The 18,554-nt window shown below is 40.3% G+C and overlaps 1 protein-coding gene and 1 long non-coding RNA gene across 3 annotated transcripts in view; one reads left to right on the top strand and one right to left on the bottom strand.

The window, feature by feature from the left end:
• The window catches only part of LOC124128322 (adhesion G protein-coupled receptor B1-like), a 70,875-nt gene that overhangs the window by 32,677 nt on the left and 19,644 nt on the right, over positions 1-18,554 (bottom strand). For both annotated transcript variants that reach the window (XM_048402412.1, XM_048402413.1), the window contains exon 4: positions 11,666-11,800. In XM_048402412.1, the coding sequence (XP_048258369.1) occupies positions 11,666-11,800 (135 nt within the window). The remainder of the gene's footprint in view (positions 1-11,665; positions 11,801-18,554) is intronic.
• LOC125383697 lies at positions 10,736-11,357 on the top strand. Its single transcript, XR_007222865.1, has 2 exons — positions 10,736-10,880; positions 11,307-11,357. It is a non-coding gene; the product is annotated as an uncharacterized LOC125383697 (long non-coding RNA).

Raw genomic sequence — 18,554 nt, 5'->3', positions numbered from 1 at the left:
ACCAACAATTTCAGGTTCGTGTGGTTCCACCCTGTCTGACCGTTATAATCAGGATCAGGGTGTCCCACAAGGCAGTATTTTGTCTGTAATTCTGTTAAGTATAAAGATTGACTGTCTGTCAAAGGTTTTATATGATCCCATTGATGGATCATTCCATTTGTGGACGATTTTAATATTTCATGTCGTGGCAAAAATATGCATACCACCAAGAGACAGTTGCAGCTATGTCTCAACAAAATCCAAAAATGGTGTCTCGAAAATGATTTTTATTCAAAAGCTTAGACCAATTGTATTCATTTTTTGTTGGAAATACAAGCATCAGAAAGATCCAGAGCTATTTTTACATGGCACTCCTATTAAGGTTGTAGAAGAGGCCAAGTTCCTGGGTCTCATTTTCGATCAGCATTTGACATTTAAGCCACATATTAACTATCTCAAAACTAAAAGCCTGAAGGCTCTAGATTTTTTGAAAGTTGCTGCTAATACAAAATGGGGAGGTGATCAGACAAACCTCCTCCATTAGTATAGGTCTCTGATCCACTCTAAATTAGGTTCAATTCATCATCAGGGCCAACGACTATGTCTTGGTGCATTTCGATCATCTCCTGTGGATAGCTTATATGTAGAAACTGATGAACCATCATTAAAGCAATGCCGTATCAAATTATCGCTACAATACATTAATAGATCACATGCTAACCCATTACACCTTGCATACAACTGTGTTTTTCAACCCCTTTACGAAGATCTTTTTCACAGTAAGCCAAAGCTGGTTCCGGATTAAACCCCACATTATCATGTCTACAAGCAATAAAATCTAGCTCTTCAAGTCATCCATTCATTTTAGATATTTTAGAACTGTACAATGACCTTGCTACTGGCCAATATGACATCGTCTTTTGCTGGCTGCTCATTCATGTTGGAATCATGGGTAACACTATGGCTGATGCTGCAGCAAAGGCAGCTCTCAACAATTCTGTGACACCACTTTTTGTAGCGTACTGCAAACCTTTATGCAAACTAGATGCTATATCAAAGACCTTATGCAAAAGAAGTGGGACACCCAAGTAGGTACTAATAAAGTACATGCAATAAAACCAACTATCGGTAACACCTACTTGGGTTGTCAGTCGAGATTTGAAGAGGTCATTATGCGACGATGTCGTATTGGCCATTCGCGTTATACACATGAATATTTATTAAGGTGAAGATCCTCCATTTTGTGTCTCTTGTGATGAAAGAATCACAGTCAAACATGTCCTTCTTGACTTCATTGATTTTTCCATCACAAGGGATACATATTTTCAGGATTCATCCATCAAGGATCTTTTTTATCAGGTAAGAACTCATTTAATTCTTGTTTTATTTAAAAGAAATTGACTTAATAGACAAATTGTGATAACATGTATTGTAAAAGGTATGTGCTTTTAGTTTGGCGGAATGATTATATAACTTTGATTGTTAGTGGGTGTACCTTCAAAGGGTGTAGAAGTAACGTAAAATAATTGTATGTATGTCCCACTTCATTCAAAGTATATTTAATTTTCCTGGATTTTAATCATAGAATACTTGTTGTTTTTTAATGCTTTGGCTTACACTTACCAACAATCACCAGGAGCCAGAGGGATGGAGTAAATCCTGCTGGGGTACCATGTAAGTAGTAGAAGTACCATAAGTCCCCATGGTACCTAGTATGGTGACCTACCTTTGGTTATTGGTGATCTATAGCCCATTTTTACTTTGTATTGTTATGAATACTTCAAAATTTTATGATGACATGCCAGTTTTAAATCTACATCTGTGATAATCTGGTTATCTAGACAGTTTTTATATACACAAAGAAAAAAGTTAAGCACACCCCTATTTCTGAACCATGACAAATGGCAAATATTATGGCATGGGATGACTGACCACAGGAGCTGGGCGATACCAATGTCATTGGATAGAACAAACTGTTAGAATGTAAACTTAAGTAACCGTGTATTGATATTTTATGGACGTTTTATTTGCACTATTATATGCTTTATACATGTATGTAAACCGGAAATGATGATCAGATTTAACTGCCCCTGATGTTTGAATATATGTGTCTGTTGACATTCATGCATCGTCAATGTCAGACATGTGTACGGCTCTGTGAATAAATCTTTCCTCCAACGAGAGTAGTTGAAGCCTCTATCAAACAAAAGGTTAGAAGTATGGCTAATTCAACAGGTTATTGGCCCAGGCAACGTTTGCTGTTTGATGGAGATAAAACAAAATACGAATTATGGGAAGTAAAATTTCTTGGACATATGAGATTGCAGAAACTTTATAATGTGATTGTAGCACCCGAGGAAGGTTCAGGGGGGCCGCTAAAAATGCTGATGCTTTCGCTGAGTTGGTTCAGTGTTTAGATGACAGAAGTTTGAGTCTGATAATGAGGGATGCAAAAGACGATGGGAGACGGGCGTTGGAGATTTTACGGGAGCACTACCTTGGACGGGGTAAGCCACGAATAATATCATTATACACAGAGCTTACGTCGTTGAAGATGGGCGACCATGAATGTGTTACGGACTACGTAATTCGAGCAGAAACTGCATCGACTTCGTTAAAACTGGCAGGAGAGACAATCAGTGACAGTTTATTGATAGCCATGGTTTTTAAAGGACTCCATAGCTTCTAAGAGCCGTTTTGAACTCGACAAATGTCACTTGCTTCTCCTTCTGCGTGATCACAGTTGAAAACGTCTTGAAAGAGGGAGGAAGAAACGGAAAAGATTCAACCTACATCGAATTATGAAGACAGTGTCATGAACTTTAAATGTTTCTCATGTGGGAAGCCAGGACACAGGGCATCGGAGTGTAGAAGTAGAAATCAAGGTTATGATGGTGGTGAAAAGAAAGGTTACCGTGGACATCAGAAACAAGACGGTTATCATAGTATACAGAAGAAACACGCATCAAGTTACAGTGGACAGAAGAGATTGGGTAGGTGGTGTGATGTTTGCAAGAACTCTACCCATGACACCAGGGTCTGTCGTAGACGAGACTCTGCCAAGACTGCCTGTGATTCAAGGTCAGTGTTGATCACATTGCCAGTGTAAGTGAGGACAGTGTGAATACTCTACTCGTGAACTGTGGGGCAACCGCCCATATCATTACTGACAAGTCCAAGTTCTTGACATTTGATGACAAAACACAAGATCACTGCATCGAATTCGCTGATGGAAGCAGAACGAATGGTATTGTACAAGGAAGAGGGAGTGCTGACGTCCTGTTGTGTGATGTAAGAAACCGGCAACAACGTATTGTGTTGGAGAATGCTTTGTATGTGCCATCCTTCAACCAAGACATTTTTTCAGTGCAAGCAGCTACAACTAAAGGCTCATCAGTTCACTTCAGTCCAGAGAGTGCAAATGTCAAGACTCCAGATGGTACAACGTTTGACATCCACAAGCATGGGAAGCTGTACTTCTTGCACAATACTGCTCCATCCAAGTGTGTTGTGCATTCAGCCAACGACTGGCACAGAATCCTTGGACATTGTAATATGAACGATGTGATGAAGCTTGAGAATATTGTAAAGGGAATGAAGATAGCAGGTAAAGATACTGAGCTATGTGACACCTGTATCCAAGGGAAGATGTCGCAGTGGAGAAATAGAGATCCAGACAGAAGGGCGACAACTCCACTTGAAGTTATTCATTGTGACTTGGCGGGACCTATTGACCCAGCAGCTCGACGTGACCTTCGATATGTATTGTCATTTGTTGATGACTATTCTGGAATAATCACCTTGTATCTCCTGAAGCAGAAGAGTGATACTGCCGCAGCAACGGCGAAGTTCCTTGCAGATATATCACCTTTTGGAAAAGTTGGAACAATAAGGTCAGACAACGGTACAGAGTTCACATGTGAGAAGTTTAGAAGTATCCTCACAAAGAACAGCATCAGACATCAGAAGTCTTCACCATATTCACCACATCAAAATGGGACTGTTGAACGTGCCTGGCGTTCACTGTTTGATATGGCGAGATGTCTGCTGATAGAAGCCAAATTACCCAAGTCGCTGTGGTCCTATGCTGTTATGACAGCAGCATACATCAGGAATCAGTGTTACAACCAGAGACTGAACATTACTCCTTTCGAAGCAATGACAGGTGAGAAGCCCAACCTGTCAAATATGCATGTGTTCGGTACAACGTGTTTTGCATTCGTTCAAAACAAAAAGAAACTGGACGAGCGGAGTGAGAAAGGCTTCTTTGTTGGATACGACAGAGAAAGTCCTGCTTATCTTGCGTACTTTCCTGAGAGAAATGAAGTAAGAAGAGTGAGATGTGTAAAGTTCACAGAAAAGTATGAAGAAAGTGTATCTCAGCCTGAATATGAAGAACATTTAGTGTACAGGAAGAATGAAAATGGAGAGGAAACTGAACAGACTCAACAAAATGAACGACAGCAAGAATGTGTGCAGAATGAAGTCCAACAACATGGTAAGAGAGAACAGGAAACAAGAAGATATCCCAGGAGAGAGACCACCAGGCCCAAGTACCTGCAGGATTACGTCACAGGGTCTGACTTGTCAGGATCTGAGACGGAAGATAGTTCAATGTATACTGTGGATTACTGTTACAAGGTGGCTGGTATTCCTGGATCATATTCTGCAGCAATGTCTTCATGTGATGCACCCAAGTGGCAGAAGGCAATGCGTGAAGAGATGGACGCTCTGAAAGAAAATGAGACATTTGAAATCACCACATTACCAGAAAGTAGATCTACAGTGGGGGGAAGATGGGTGTTTGCTGTGAAATCTTGCCCCGATTCTGAGAAATACAAGGCAAGGTATGTTGCAAAGGGATACTCACAGGTGCATGATAGCGACTATAAAGAGACTTTTGCCCCAACTGCTAAAATGACGTCAATTCGGACTCTGATACAACTTGCAGTTCAGAAAGATATGGTGGTTCATCAAGTTGAAGAACAACAGTGTTGAAATGAACCAGAAAAGACATATTGAGAAGATGCTGGTGAAATCCAACATGATGGACTGTAAACCCAAGACAACTCCATGTGATCACGGCGCTAACAAAGAAAGGGAGACAACTGCAATTGAACTGGGCGATCCCAGACTCTACAGAGTGATTGTTGGAAGTCTGATCTATATTATGACTGCTACGAGACCAGACCTGTGCTATATTGTGACCAAATTGTCACAGTATATGGCTAAACCCACAAAAACCCATTTGGGCATGGCAAAACACACTCTGAGGTATATCAAAGGTACAGCTGAACAAGGACTGACGTTTGTAAAATCATGTGATCCTCTACAACTTGTGGGATTCTGTGATGCTGACTGGGGTTCATCTGCAGACAGGAGAAGCATCACTGGCTACGGATTCCAGTTGAAAGATAATGGACCCTTGATATCCTGGAAAAGCAAGAAGCAGACGACTGTGGCATTGTCAACGTGCGAGGCAGAGTACATGGCAATGGCTGCAGCAATACAAGAGGGGAAGTTCCTGCGACAGCTGTGGAGAGATATGACTGGTCAGTGTAAAGGTGTAACATTGATGGTGGATAATCAGGGAGCAATAGCACTCGCCCAAAATCCAGTGACTCAGCAAAGATCAAAACACATTGACATTAAATATCATTTCATCAGAAATGAAGTGCAGAACAATGTGATTGAACTGAAGTACATTGAGTCAGGGTGCAATGTGGCGGATGTGTTTACAAAACCAGTGTCATGTAGCAGGATGAGGACACTCATCAGTGTGAGTGGTGTATGAAAATACAGTGTTTGTAAATATGGAGAGAAATGCAGTGTTTGCAAATAGACACCATATGTGTATATATGTGTTTATTGCCTGTAGCATGTTAAATAAAACACAAACAAGTTACTGACTTAAGTTTAAGTGGGGGTGTTAGAATGTAAACTTAAGTAACCGTGTATTGATATTTTATGGACGTTTTATTTGCACTATTATATGCTTTATACATGTATGTTAACCGGAAATGTTATCAGATTTAACTGCCCCTGATGTTTGAATATATGTGTCTGTTGACATTCATGCATCGTCCATGTCAGACATGTGTACGGCTCTGTGAATAAATCTTTCCTCCAACGAGAGTAGTTGAAGCCTCTATCAAACAAAAGGTTAGAAGTATGGCGAATTCAACACAAACATTTGACAACAAACAAAGAAGATATTGGTGAGTTGTGACTGAAAATTACTGACAAAAACATCATGGTAACACAGGTACTGTTTTTTACCTTAGACAATACCTAAAAGTATTGAGCTGCAGGATTAAGTAAACGAGTTATGTTTGATGTTTCACGTGAAAATGTCCCTTAAAGTTTCTACTTGACATGACACGTGAAACAGATCAGTAGCGAGTATAACTGAAAGGTGCCTGAATGACGCATTCCACCCTACGTCTCAGGCCTCCAGTCAGACGATGGCTCTGTTGATGGGTCAACAACAACCACTCCTGATGCAATGCTGCTTCCAATTTGCGTAAATCGTGTACAGGAGGGTCTCGTGCCTTTATGCACCGCCACAGAATATCCCAAACATGTTCAGGTGGGTTCAAATGGTGGTTCATTGCTAGCCAGGGTAGAGTCAATATTGCATTGGCCCTCATGTAATCAACGACTGCATGCGAACGCATTGTCATCCATGTACTGAGGTCGAGTAGCAAGAGGGTGGTTGTCAAAATGAGAAATGACGACTGGCCTCAAGACGTCCCGGATGCCCCTGTTAAGTTGACCAGGTTGACCAGATCCAACCTGCAATCAGGAGAGATACACACCCAAACCACAAACGAGTCCCCGCCGTATTCAACAATCGGTTTAATGTTCCAGTTTTGTGTATCATTAATTTCAAGTCATGTGGTTGGCAAGCTTGCGGTTAATTTTCTTCTACATCCCTTGATCTTGATTGGCATCGTGCCAAGGGCGCCTGAGATGCATAGTGGATATGATGATCTTGGAGTCATATCCGAAGGAAAGAAGCCACCATGTCAACGATTTGGCTGCCCTTCACCATGCACAAGTCCAGGTGAATGATGAGGGCTCTGGGACTGTGCCGTGTAGCCTTGACCTGAGTATGTAAGATGGAGTCCAGCTGCATCCACTTCATTCCACATCGCGCCACACCAAGCATCTTCAGTTGGTCTGGACGGGTCCCCTTCAGCAGCAATTGCTACCATGCCCTGGCGATATAGCTGACCAAGATAGTGCTTGGTGACGACATAGCGGATTACCTGGAAAAGGTGACAGTGTAACCCTGTATTGTACTGATCACACTCTTGTGTGTGCGAGATGGATTGATAGCTTCTGGGGTTGTCAGAGAAACGTAGATTAAGGACGCTGCAACCTGGTTTGGAGGGTCCGGTTTGGACCAACTTGTCGACCCTTAAGAACCCCAAGAAGGCTCTACAGTGCCTTGAACAGCCTGGCTTTATATGCAACAGATATATGCTTATGCATATGTTGGTTACTACCAGCAGAAGATCTACCATGATGAGTTTTCTACTGTCTAGTCGGACCACCAACTTGTATAAGTCTGTTACTAGCTTACCCACCAGAAAATGGTTTGTACAATCGGTGAGACCACAGAATTTGTACTGCTGAGACAGCGCTGCAGTGTCAATCTTGACTGTGTTAGGGGTGTGGTGAGTGACTGACAGATAAGAAGTTTACCACCTGATCCAGCGGAACTGGCCACACCTCCTGTAGCTGATGTGCCGACCAGGACTATTGTAAGGCATTGATGCCTGTTTGGTATGTGGACCATGTGTTCAAGGAGTCTACCAGACTCTTACGTCACATCAGCCATACGTTGCACGGGAAAGGTGTGTGCTTCTGGTACACGTCAGGTGCTGCCGCACGGAAACATTAAAGCTGCAAACATCGGCAATAGTGTTAGCAGTGGTAGAAACTTCTTTTTCCTTAAACATAATATTATACCGAAGGCACTGTAGGATACGGTGGTAGAGTGGGCTCATCAATCTGGGAACCTTGGTAGACTGTTTGTTGATTATTCCGACGACGTTTTATTTGCTTGTTGCTTTCCCCAAAGTTGCATGGCCAGGGTGTACAGTGGTCAGTGTACTGATTGCTCAGAGTGGCTTTTGGTGATAAGTCCTCTCCAGACATGGCAAGTTATGTAATGCTTCGAATTGCTGAAGAGAATGAGGACAGATATCCTGATGCATCAGCAATTTTGAGGGACGACAGGTATATGGACGATCTGATTCATTCATATGAAACCCCAGAAAAAGCTACAAAGAAAATCAATGAGGTTAATGCTGTGTTGGCCACTGGACAGTTTCAGTTCAAAAAGTGGTTTTGTTCTTCGCAGTTGGTTCGTGAACAGAGTAGAGAAAATCAACTACAATCGTCTACGTCTGTCAGTCTTGATGGTGAAGAAATCAAGACCTTAGGTATTCGATGGAATCTGGATACTGATAATCTGAGTTTTGCAGTCAAGAATCTGATTGCAGAGAAATACACTAAGAGACAAGTATTATCCAGAATGTCAATGTTGTACGACCCACTAGGACTAGCTTTAGCCATCACGATCAAAGCCAGGGTAGCTATGCAGGATATCTGGCGTCAGAAATCGTTGGATTGGGATGATGAGTTACCCAAAGAAATGTATGTTCAGTGGTCGAACCTGTTTCAGGAACTGCAAAGGTTGAGAGATGTTCAGTTTCTACGTTATTTGAAACCTCCTGATTCCGTGAACACAACAACTCTACACGTCTTTGCAGACGCAAGCATGAAAGCCTATGGAGCTGCAGCATTTCTCACATGTGCAACAGAAAATGAGACTTCAACACAGTTGATTATGGCAAAGGCTAGAGTTGCGCCATTGCATCAGACAACAATACCGAGATTGGAGCTTATAGCATCATGGATTGCTTCACGGTTGGCTACGACGATCAAAAGAGAAATCAGACAAAAGCTGTCAGATGGGATATTGTGGACAGACTCACAAATTGTGCTTCATTGGATCAGAGCAGAATCAATATCATTCAAAGCCTTTGTTGGTGTCCGCATAGACGAGATACAATCTCAGCGGAATCAGACACACTGGAGATATGTGCCAACATATTGGAATCCTGCAGATGATCTTAGTAGAGGAATTTCAGTGGAGGAATTGAATGGTAGCTGGATGAATGGGCCAGAATTCTTGAAGATACCAGCTAATGAGTGGCTGATCCAGCCACGTGATGAAGCAACTACTGAATCCAGTGAGGAGAAAAGGAAGTGTCCAGCCATTGCTGCTTGTGCACCAATCTAGCCTGTCATAGAAGCAGATAAGTTTTCATCATGACAATGACTTCTGCGAGTTACAGCATACTGCCTAAGGTTTGTCAGGAACTCAAGGACAAGATACACAAGGTTTCCGAACTAGGGGATAATGCTATGACAGTGAGTTGTGAAGAGATGAATTGTATTGGATCAAGTGTGTCCAACGTGGAATGAATGATTGGAAGAGTGATCTGTGATCTAGCTCCCTTTGAGGAAAAGGGTATGGTTCGAGTAGGAGGTAGACTCAGGCATTCTCAACTGCAGTATGATCAGATTCATCCAGTGCTATTGTCTCCAGGTCACCATGTATGCAGATTGATGATGTGTGATGTTCATGTGCAAATGAGCCATGCTGGTCCAGAGAGAACATTGTGCAAGAGTAGGAGATATTATTAGATTGTGGAACCTAGCCAAGAGTATTGTGAGAAATTTAGTTGTGTGCAGGAAGTTACGTCAGCCTGGTCATACCACTCTGATGGCTGACTTGCCTCCAGAAACATCGCTTCCATTCTCACCACCATTCCATGTAACAGGAGTTGATCTCTTCGGACCAATGTCAATCAATTATGGTAGGAACAAAACCCAAAAGGTATAGGGAGCAATCTTCATGTGCGCGAATGTGAGAGCGGTTCACTTAGAGATAGTGGATGGACTGTCTACTCAGGCATTTCTACAAGCATTGCGTCGTTTTGTATCAAATCATGGATGGCCACACACAGTTATTTCTGATAATGGCACATCGCTTGTTGGAACCGAGAGAGAACTTTGTACCCTATTCAGAGAAGGCAAACAACAAATGATGGACTTTGCATTGCTGCACAGAATCAATTGGAAGTTCATCACGCCTTTGCGCCCATACCAAGGTGGACTCTGTGAAAGTTTGATTAAACAAGTGACAAGATCTCTGAAGGTCATCATCGGTCAGCAGATTCTCACCTGGAATGAGTTATCAACTGCATTTGCAGAAGTGAAAGGTTTGCTGAACGCAAGACCATTGTATTATACAGCACAGGATCCTAATGATCCACAAGCCCTAACACCCAACCACTTGCTGTTAGGGAGAGCTTCCATAAATGTTCCACAAGGACCGTTCCAGGAGACAAAGAACCTACATAAAAGGTTTGAATATGTGCAGATGCTGGTGAAGCAGATCTGGAAGAGGAAGAGGAAAATGGGACATGGCACGTATCGTTGATATATTTCCTGGAAAGGATGGTGTTATCAGAACTGTCAGAGTTCGCACCAATAACGGTGAATACAACAGATCAGTACAGAAATGCTCTTTGATCATGGAATATTTCACATAGACTGTTTTCAGGTGACACTTGGTTGCCCCCGGAGGATTTGGTTGAAATGACATTTGACTGTAAAATAACTCATATTTAATTTTATTTACACCAAGAAAGAAATATTTTAGTTAGCCGTTTTGGTATATGTATTGGGTTTCCAAAATAATGATTACTCCCTGTTGTGTTTTGCGCGCTCCAGCGATGAGCGTGAGTGACCCGCGATGGTCAAATGTGTGAGAATTTCTGTGTGTTGCAGAGAGTTAGCGGCTGAGCACTAATCTTCAGGTATAAAATACGGTTTTTTGTTTGATATATTATCATGTCATAAGTGCAAGTTTTGGAAATATGTCAACTTTGTTGATAATTCATTTTGCATTTTTCAAAGAGCATGTTGTTCGATTTTCGATCATCTTTGAGCGCTCAAAATATATGCTGGAAGTATTTGTAATGTTTTCAAGTATTGTTATATTCCCTAAATGGTATAACTATTCTTTGCTGCGTAAATGTCAGTCAAAGAAAATGTTTATTTACCGTAAATGTGAATTTTGGAGCGAGTTAAATTTAGGGAGAAATCCCTGTTTCAAAATGAAATGTAAACTTTATTGGGTATGATTTTGGGTGAACATTATGAATGTTTGAATACTTCTCAAGAACTGTAATTGATTTATTTGCTTTATTATCACTAAAGAGTATATTTATTTTACTCTTCAGAACATATTTAATGTTACGAAGGACTCAGCCAATAAAGAGTGGTGAACACTATCTTCTCTTCATCATTTGTACCAAAACTGATGATGCTTGTGGCTTCTCCAGCGCGAGAGCAAGTGTCACGGCGCATGGTGAAGCAGCCTGATCCTCAGGGGTGACTGAGTTACAGCAGTAATAAGCCTATGGTTTGGATATGCGCAATAACGCCATTTCACAGTTAGTACTAAATACAAATATTTTGCAAACGATCAGTTGGGTTGACCTTGGTTTGCGTGGTCGCTTGAAAGTTTATTGGTTGTTTTTATTTGAGTTGATGACAATAGTTATTTAAGTGTATGAAGATGGGTGATGTTATCACTTACTTGTTAAAGGACGAGTTATTGTATGTGCAGAGCAAAGATAGCCCCTGATTCCACAGCCATACGTACTCCCCACTTCCACAGATGTGATTGTTAGATGAGACTCCTTGCCGACCAATTTAACCGATCCCACTGCACCTGTAATGCAGACCATGAATCATTTTTATTAAACAACTACTAAACGCATTGTAAAGGTTTAGCATTATACATTGGCAACATATAGCGTTAAGCGAAGTATGTAATCACTATGCAGTGATTAGGAATAGTCCCCAAATATGTACAGTTACATAAGCACCATTTGAATATCAATAAAATTATACTTGGTAAAACAACACATACACATTTTTATTCAATAAAAGTGGTAAAACCATTTCATAATCATAAGATTATTATCAAATAGTAGTATAGGTAATAGGGGTTCTGGCTCACTTCCACTGGAGCTGGATTTATATACCTATACTGCTACTACAGATGGAATTTTTTATGCCAAAATGATTATGCGATTCAACGATAGTCATGAGATTAAGTTAAATTGACCCTAGCTCACCAATACCTGGGGCCAATCATTGCTTTAGATGAGTCTAAATGGTAATAAAAATATTCTTTATTATTTTTATCGATAAAGCGATATTCAACATTTTTATTAAGTTCTTCGTTCATTTTACTAGGAGACCAGACTATATAACTACACTCTTTTTGTAAATTGATAAGAAACAATTGATAACCGTATTTGGTTGGTTTGGCATCACTGATATAATAAAAACCTTGTGGTAATTCTTTCCATTGAATAGCTTTCTCCATTATAATATATTTATGTTAGCATTTGTCTAAATGTAATCACACGATAGTAAACAATCTATTTTTAATCTCCAACCAGTTCTTTGGTTTTGGCACGGAATAATTGACGCGCTTGTTGCCTCCCCTGTTCTATGAACTTTTTTTTCTCGTCTTCGCTTATACCACTGGTCTTACGAGATTTTGATCGAATCTCCTGCTTCATTTCATTGTATTTGGTGAGCCCCAACAGCACTAAACGAAACTCATCCTCGGATATCTTACAATCGGCCATTGCTGTCGAAATATGATCCTCAATGCTGTTCAACTTTGCTTCGGCCAGTATCCGAATACTATCGTGTTTTAATGCTTTCTTTTGTAACCTACGAGAAATGAATTTTATCGCTATTCCTGCCAGTCCCGAGACTCCAGCGGTTATTTCCATGCCGAGCACAATAGGCGCGGCGATTATAGTTGATAGTAAACCGATACCCGCTACACCGAGTCCCATGCCAGATACTAAAAGCACGGTGTCAACTCCGTCCAGAGCATTCACGGCTCTGCGATACTTTTTATACAATCCAAGTCTCAACTCCCTATCCTTCCCTATTCGATGTTTTATGTCGCTTATTTGATGTAATCGAAATCCATCAACAGTTTCCATCTTTTCAAATGCTTCACCGAGCGTCGGATATAAACTCATAGTGTATATTACGATCATATAATAGTCTTTAATTGGTCTTGCTTAAATGTTTTGAGACTATACATCAATCTTATCAAATGTATATTATACGGCAAGAATATCTTAGAAAGAGAAATACTGTCACTTTTAATAATTTGGACCCCCTCGAGGGTTGCAACGGGCGATGCTCCGATATGAATAATACTGCAACGTTGACGCTCGTGTTTCTTGAGCCATTTAATCGATAGACCTGGTAATATATCGAAGGCATCTTCCGGTGCATCTCCGAACAAGACTTCAATAATAAGCGTAGAAAGATTAGGTATTGCACTCAGGTTAACTTTAATATCTTCGAATTCAGTAACCAAATTTAAAGTAACATTTTTTAAGGCCGGACGACTATATAACATATGACCTGGGTTTTCTGGCAGGGGGGTAACTAACACACTTTTTCGTTTTGACGGGATATAAGCCGCGAGTACGATGCCACTATTTATTATCTTAGTTAAATTATGTCCCTTACCCATCATCACATAGGGTGGGGTAATGACGATATTCAGTAGCCACTCGATGTTTGCTTCGATCATAGTCCATTTATTATTGTCGTTGCGAGTAATATTGTACGAAGTGTTTTTAAGGAGTCTACTAACATCAACATCGCTTAAATCTCCTAGATTACCCGTGAATGTAACTTCTTTCCGATTGTATACATTATCGTGTAAGTGTAAAGCGTATAACTTACCATCGGTACCGGGTTTACCAAATCCTTCTGTGTCTCCGAGATCGGAAAGCGCAATTGTATTACATTGTCTTACTGTTCCAGGGCCTGATGCATCAACCATTATTTTTTAATATGGAGTGTTACACTTAAGTATCCTATATGTACAGGTTGGTGTTTTACATCTAATACAGAAATTTTGAGGTCTGAAATAATACCCCGCTTTAATTTTTTATATTGTAATGACGAGAAAGATTCCGTTCTACCGCTATTATATTTTTCATTTTTCACTGGAATAGATCTGAGTAGAGTTGAAGGACTTTCTAGTTGAATATTATCCGTCGTGCTTATTTGATCAAGATGGATGAACAACTCTTTATAGGGAACTAAATCGGGTAATTTAATATAAGGATGTGCGTCATCTAAGCGACTAAATTCCTCTCTACCTGGTTGGCCAAATACAATTATATTTGGACCATGGTTGTATTTCACTGTCCCAGTCGCCTCATTTTGTGAGAGACTAACTCCATTAGGCTTTAAAATTTCATCATTGAGTGAGCTTATGCTGTAATACCCATCAGGTATAGTAATGGATTTGCTAGTACCATATGAAGTTAATATATTTATCCTATTATTATTTTTTATAGCATTTATATTGGTCCACAGTGGGTAATATGTTACATCGCATAGAGCGACTTCGAGTTGTCCATCCGAGTTATCGATAGTACGAAGCAGTTGAATAGACTGTCCATCTGTTATTCCCAGGAGTGTAACATACATATCAAATATACAATGATACTATATCATAACTTAAATATGGAATCAACCATTATTTTTTAATATGGAGTGTTATACTTAAGTATCCTATATGTACAGGTTGGGTTTTTTTCATCTAATACAGAAATTTTGAGGTCTGAAATAATACCCCGCTTTAATTTTTTATATTGTAATGTTGAGAAAGATTCCGTTCTACCACTATTGTATTTTTCATTTTTCACTGGAACACATCTGAGTAGAGTTGAAGGACTTTCTTGTTGAATATTATCCGTCGTACTGATCTGATCAAGATGGATGAACAACTCTTTAGGGAACTAAATCGGGTAATGCATCTCCATCAGATGTTGTCCTGAATATTGATAATATAAAGTCTCTTGATCTTTCTACCTGTGTAAATCCAAGTGTAATTGCTAAGTTCTCATGAATCCACATACCTTTTTCTCCAGTGCCGATTTTCACTATCCCATTCGACTCATTTTGTGTGATACTAATTCCATTAGGCTTAAAATTTTTATCATTGAGTGAGCATATATTGTAATACCCATCAGGTATATTAATGTTTTTTTCAATAATATTTTGTTTATCTGTTATAGACAACTCATTATTATCTCTCGCAGCACTTATATTGGTCCACAGCGGGTAATACGTTACATCACATAGAGCTACTTCGAGTTGTCCATCCCAGTTATCGATAGTATGAAGCAGTTCAATAGACTGACCATTTGTTATTCCCGGGAGTGTAACATACATATTAAATATACAATGATACTATATCATAACTTAAATATGAAATCGACTCACATTACTAATCAATCGATTATAGTAACTGCCTCCGGTGCTGAGTTTACCGTTAAATTCCACGATAACTTTGAAAAATACAGTTTCACGGCAACTAACGATAAAATGATTGACGATTGGTTTAACCGTCCGATGCAATTTTGGCAGAATCAGTTAAACTTTGCCGTATGGTGTGCCACAACGGGATGTGGCGTATCTGTTAATGCCCCAGGATTTAAACTATATAAGTCTGTTATATTATTTCACGTGTACTATCAGATTAGACGTATACTTAAAGAAATTAGTGCTCCATTACCGATGGATCCAGCATGGAATCACGCAAATAATCATTATAATAAGAGGGCCTTCGAACGTATTTGTAATGAATTTAATGTTTCTACGAGTAAAGATTGGCGCATTAAAGGACCTAGCCATGGTCTAGGTATTCCGTACAATGGACAAAGAACTATTAAAGATAAAAGCGATTATTTAATTAAAGCGGGTGTGATCCCTTCAGGCTTTGCTCTCTCGAATAAACAGTTTAGAGCAGATCGTATGAACTTTGAGAGTGGCATTCCTTATCTTATAACAAAGTTTGTGCATCCAAACGATACAACAGATGCTTGGAATGAATTTCTTAATGATAAAACGGAAAATAATTTTACTAACCCAGGATTTGAAAGAGTTAATGAATCGATAAGAACTTATGTGTGGGCAAATTTTAGAGCACAATTGCAAACACGAACATCCATTATCGGTACTGGGACGGCGTTTGATGCGCAAAAACAGTTTGTCTCAAACGTGGAGGACGCCATTAATTCACCAGTTGACATACCATCGTCTATAAAGCGTTTTCAAGATGCATTACAGTACGCCCAATCCAAAGTGGACTACGTTTATGCGCCGGGACTATACATGTCTCCGAGTAATATGGAACTTAAGATCGGTCAAGCGATAGGCTATAATAATAAAATTGTTATCGCTACCGATCAACAAAAACCAGGTATAAATTCAGATATTAACGTCGAATTAATAACGCAAACGATCACGGGCGAAAAGGGAATAGTCAAGCCACAAACACCTCATGTTTCACAACCATCTACTAATGCACACGCACAAGTACCACCACATATTGAGGCTAAAAATCAACAACATATCGATGAAAAAACAGCGCTTGTAGTGGGTGGAGTCTCGGTTGGCTTACTCATGATTTGGTGGTTAAATAGTTCTTAGCGAATACGTACAACAGCCCTGCAATTGCTACGATCAACCCCCACAAGTTTTGACTAAGCCAAGTGGTGGTCTTAGCTAATAAATTCAATAGCCAGGAAACAACACTCCCTATTATACCGGGAAGTGCAGCCGCGGCTTCCTCAGCGAGCTTTCCCAGTGCTGAACCTAATGCTTTTAAATGCTTTTTTATCCACTCTTTTATCCCGTTTTTATCGTTGGGCGGTGTACCACCACCTGTACTGCCACCTGTTAACGAGAGAGTCAAAGTCGATATAATAAAACCCAACGCGGTTAAAATACTGGCAATTGTTATTCCCTGTTCTCTGAACAATGTTTTAATTTTATCGGCCAGTGTAGTGTCATTGTTGAGGACTTGATCGATAGTTTCTCGAATACGACTGATTTGCGAACGAAGTGCCTTTCTATTACTGGAAGCTGCTTCGAGGCGGGCCGATCTTTCGTCTTCTAAGTTACGCAATCTTTCCGCTACGCGGCGTCTACTGAACTCATCGCCCGCCTGTTTGAGTTTTGTTTTCTCGTAAACTATATGCTTGTCGATTTCGGATATCTTGGCTATATTATTGATGAGTTCTCCCCGCATTGTTCGCATTGCCTTGTCAAGACCTCGTAATTCCCTAATACTGAACTCCGAATATGGTACCTGTAATGTGGAATTATCGTAATAGGTATCTAAGATTTCTCCGAGTCCGTCCGAGGCCACCTTCGAGGAAGCCTCCAAATCATCTGTATTACCGAGTTCTTCCCGCACGGATTGAAGAACCTTAGTAGTCTTCGTGGAAAGTCGTCGGTAGTCCACAAAACCTAATTTATCACGAACAGTGCCGATGCCGTGTTTAGCAGCTATCGTAGACAAGGCTAGGGGCTTACGAGTACGAGAATGCATAAGATCAATATCCGGAGAGTCACGCAGTCGCAATATTCCTTTACTATCTATCGTAAACTTTGAATAGTCACGACCTATTGGGGTATCTTCTTTTAAGGCATCGTAATAATCATTGACGGACGATTGTAAAAGTTCATCGTTAAGATTCGTGCCACCAAAGTTGGTTTCATCAGTACCCTCTTCAGTTCGATTCAGATCATCAAAGGTACTTAGATCAAAGTCATTAATATCAAAATCAGTCATTTTTATATTAAACATAGGGTACATAATTTCAATATAAACAATGTCTTCACAATACGGACGCAAGTTAAACCCACAACGTAGACTTCGAGATCCATTAGGGGTCAAAGCAGTTCGTCAGTCTGTAACTATAACTAATAACCCTAGTACCATAGATCAGAATCAAACGCTTCTGGTTCGCTTTCCTAATCTCGGCGCACACGATGTGTTAGTTCTGGGAACTGTCCGACTAGCATTTACGATTAGTTTGACTTCTACAGACGTTAACAGGGAGCCCGTTCAGAACATAGGTCGTGCTATCGTTAAGAAAATCGCCATTAAAATTAGCGGTTATGAGGTTTTGAGTATCGACGATAGCGATGTATACTATTGCTACATGGATCTCTGGAGAACGGATAAAGAGCGGGAAAACTTACAGTACCAAGGTATTTGTAATAAGAACACATTGAGACTGCGCGTGGACGCTGATAATGGTGATGGTACCATCGTAAAAGATAAGGCCGTTGCCGACGCATTAGGTAACAGATTCTATGTTCCCCTAGACTTTGAATTACTAGATTCCCACATGCCCTTTTATCAAGCATCCCTAGGCGATAGGTTAGAATACGAACTCACTTTTAATGACTACGGCAGAGTAATCAGATCTGCTAATGAAGATGCTAGATATTCCATTGACAATATCTCTCTGGAGTACGATATGATAACGGATCCTGAATTAGACAGACAAATTCGTAACCAGTATACGGGAAGTTTAGCCATTTTGTACGATCACGTGCTGCGACATCGA

This window comes from Haliotis rufescens, unplaced genomic scaffold, assembly GCF_023055435.1.
Source record: "Haliotis rufescens isolate VD_foot unplaced genomic scaffold, xgHalRufe1.0.p SCAF_26, whole genome shotgun sequence".
NCBI classification, from domain to species: Eukaryota; Metazoa; Mollusca; class Gastropoda; order Lepetellida; family Haliotidae; genus Haliotis; species Haliotis rufescens.
Note: the sequence above shows the minus strand (reverse complement) of the source record. Positions and strands in the feature narration are given on the sequence as shown.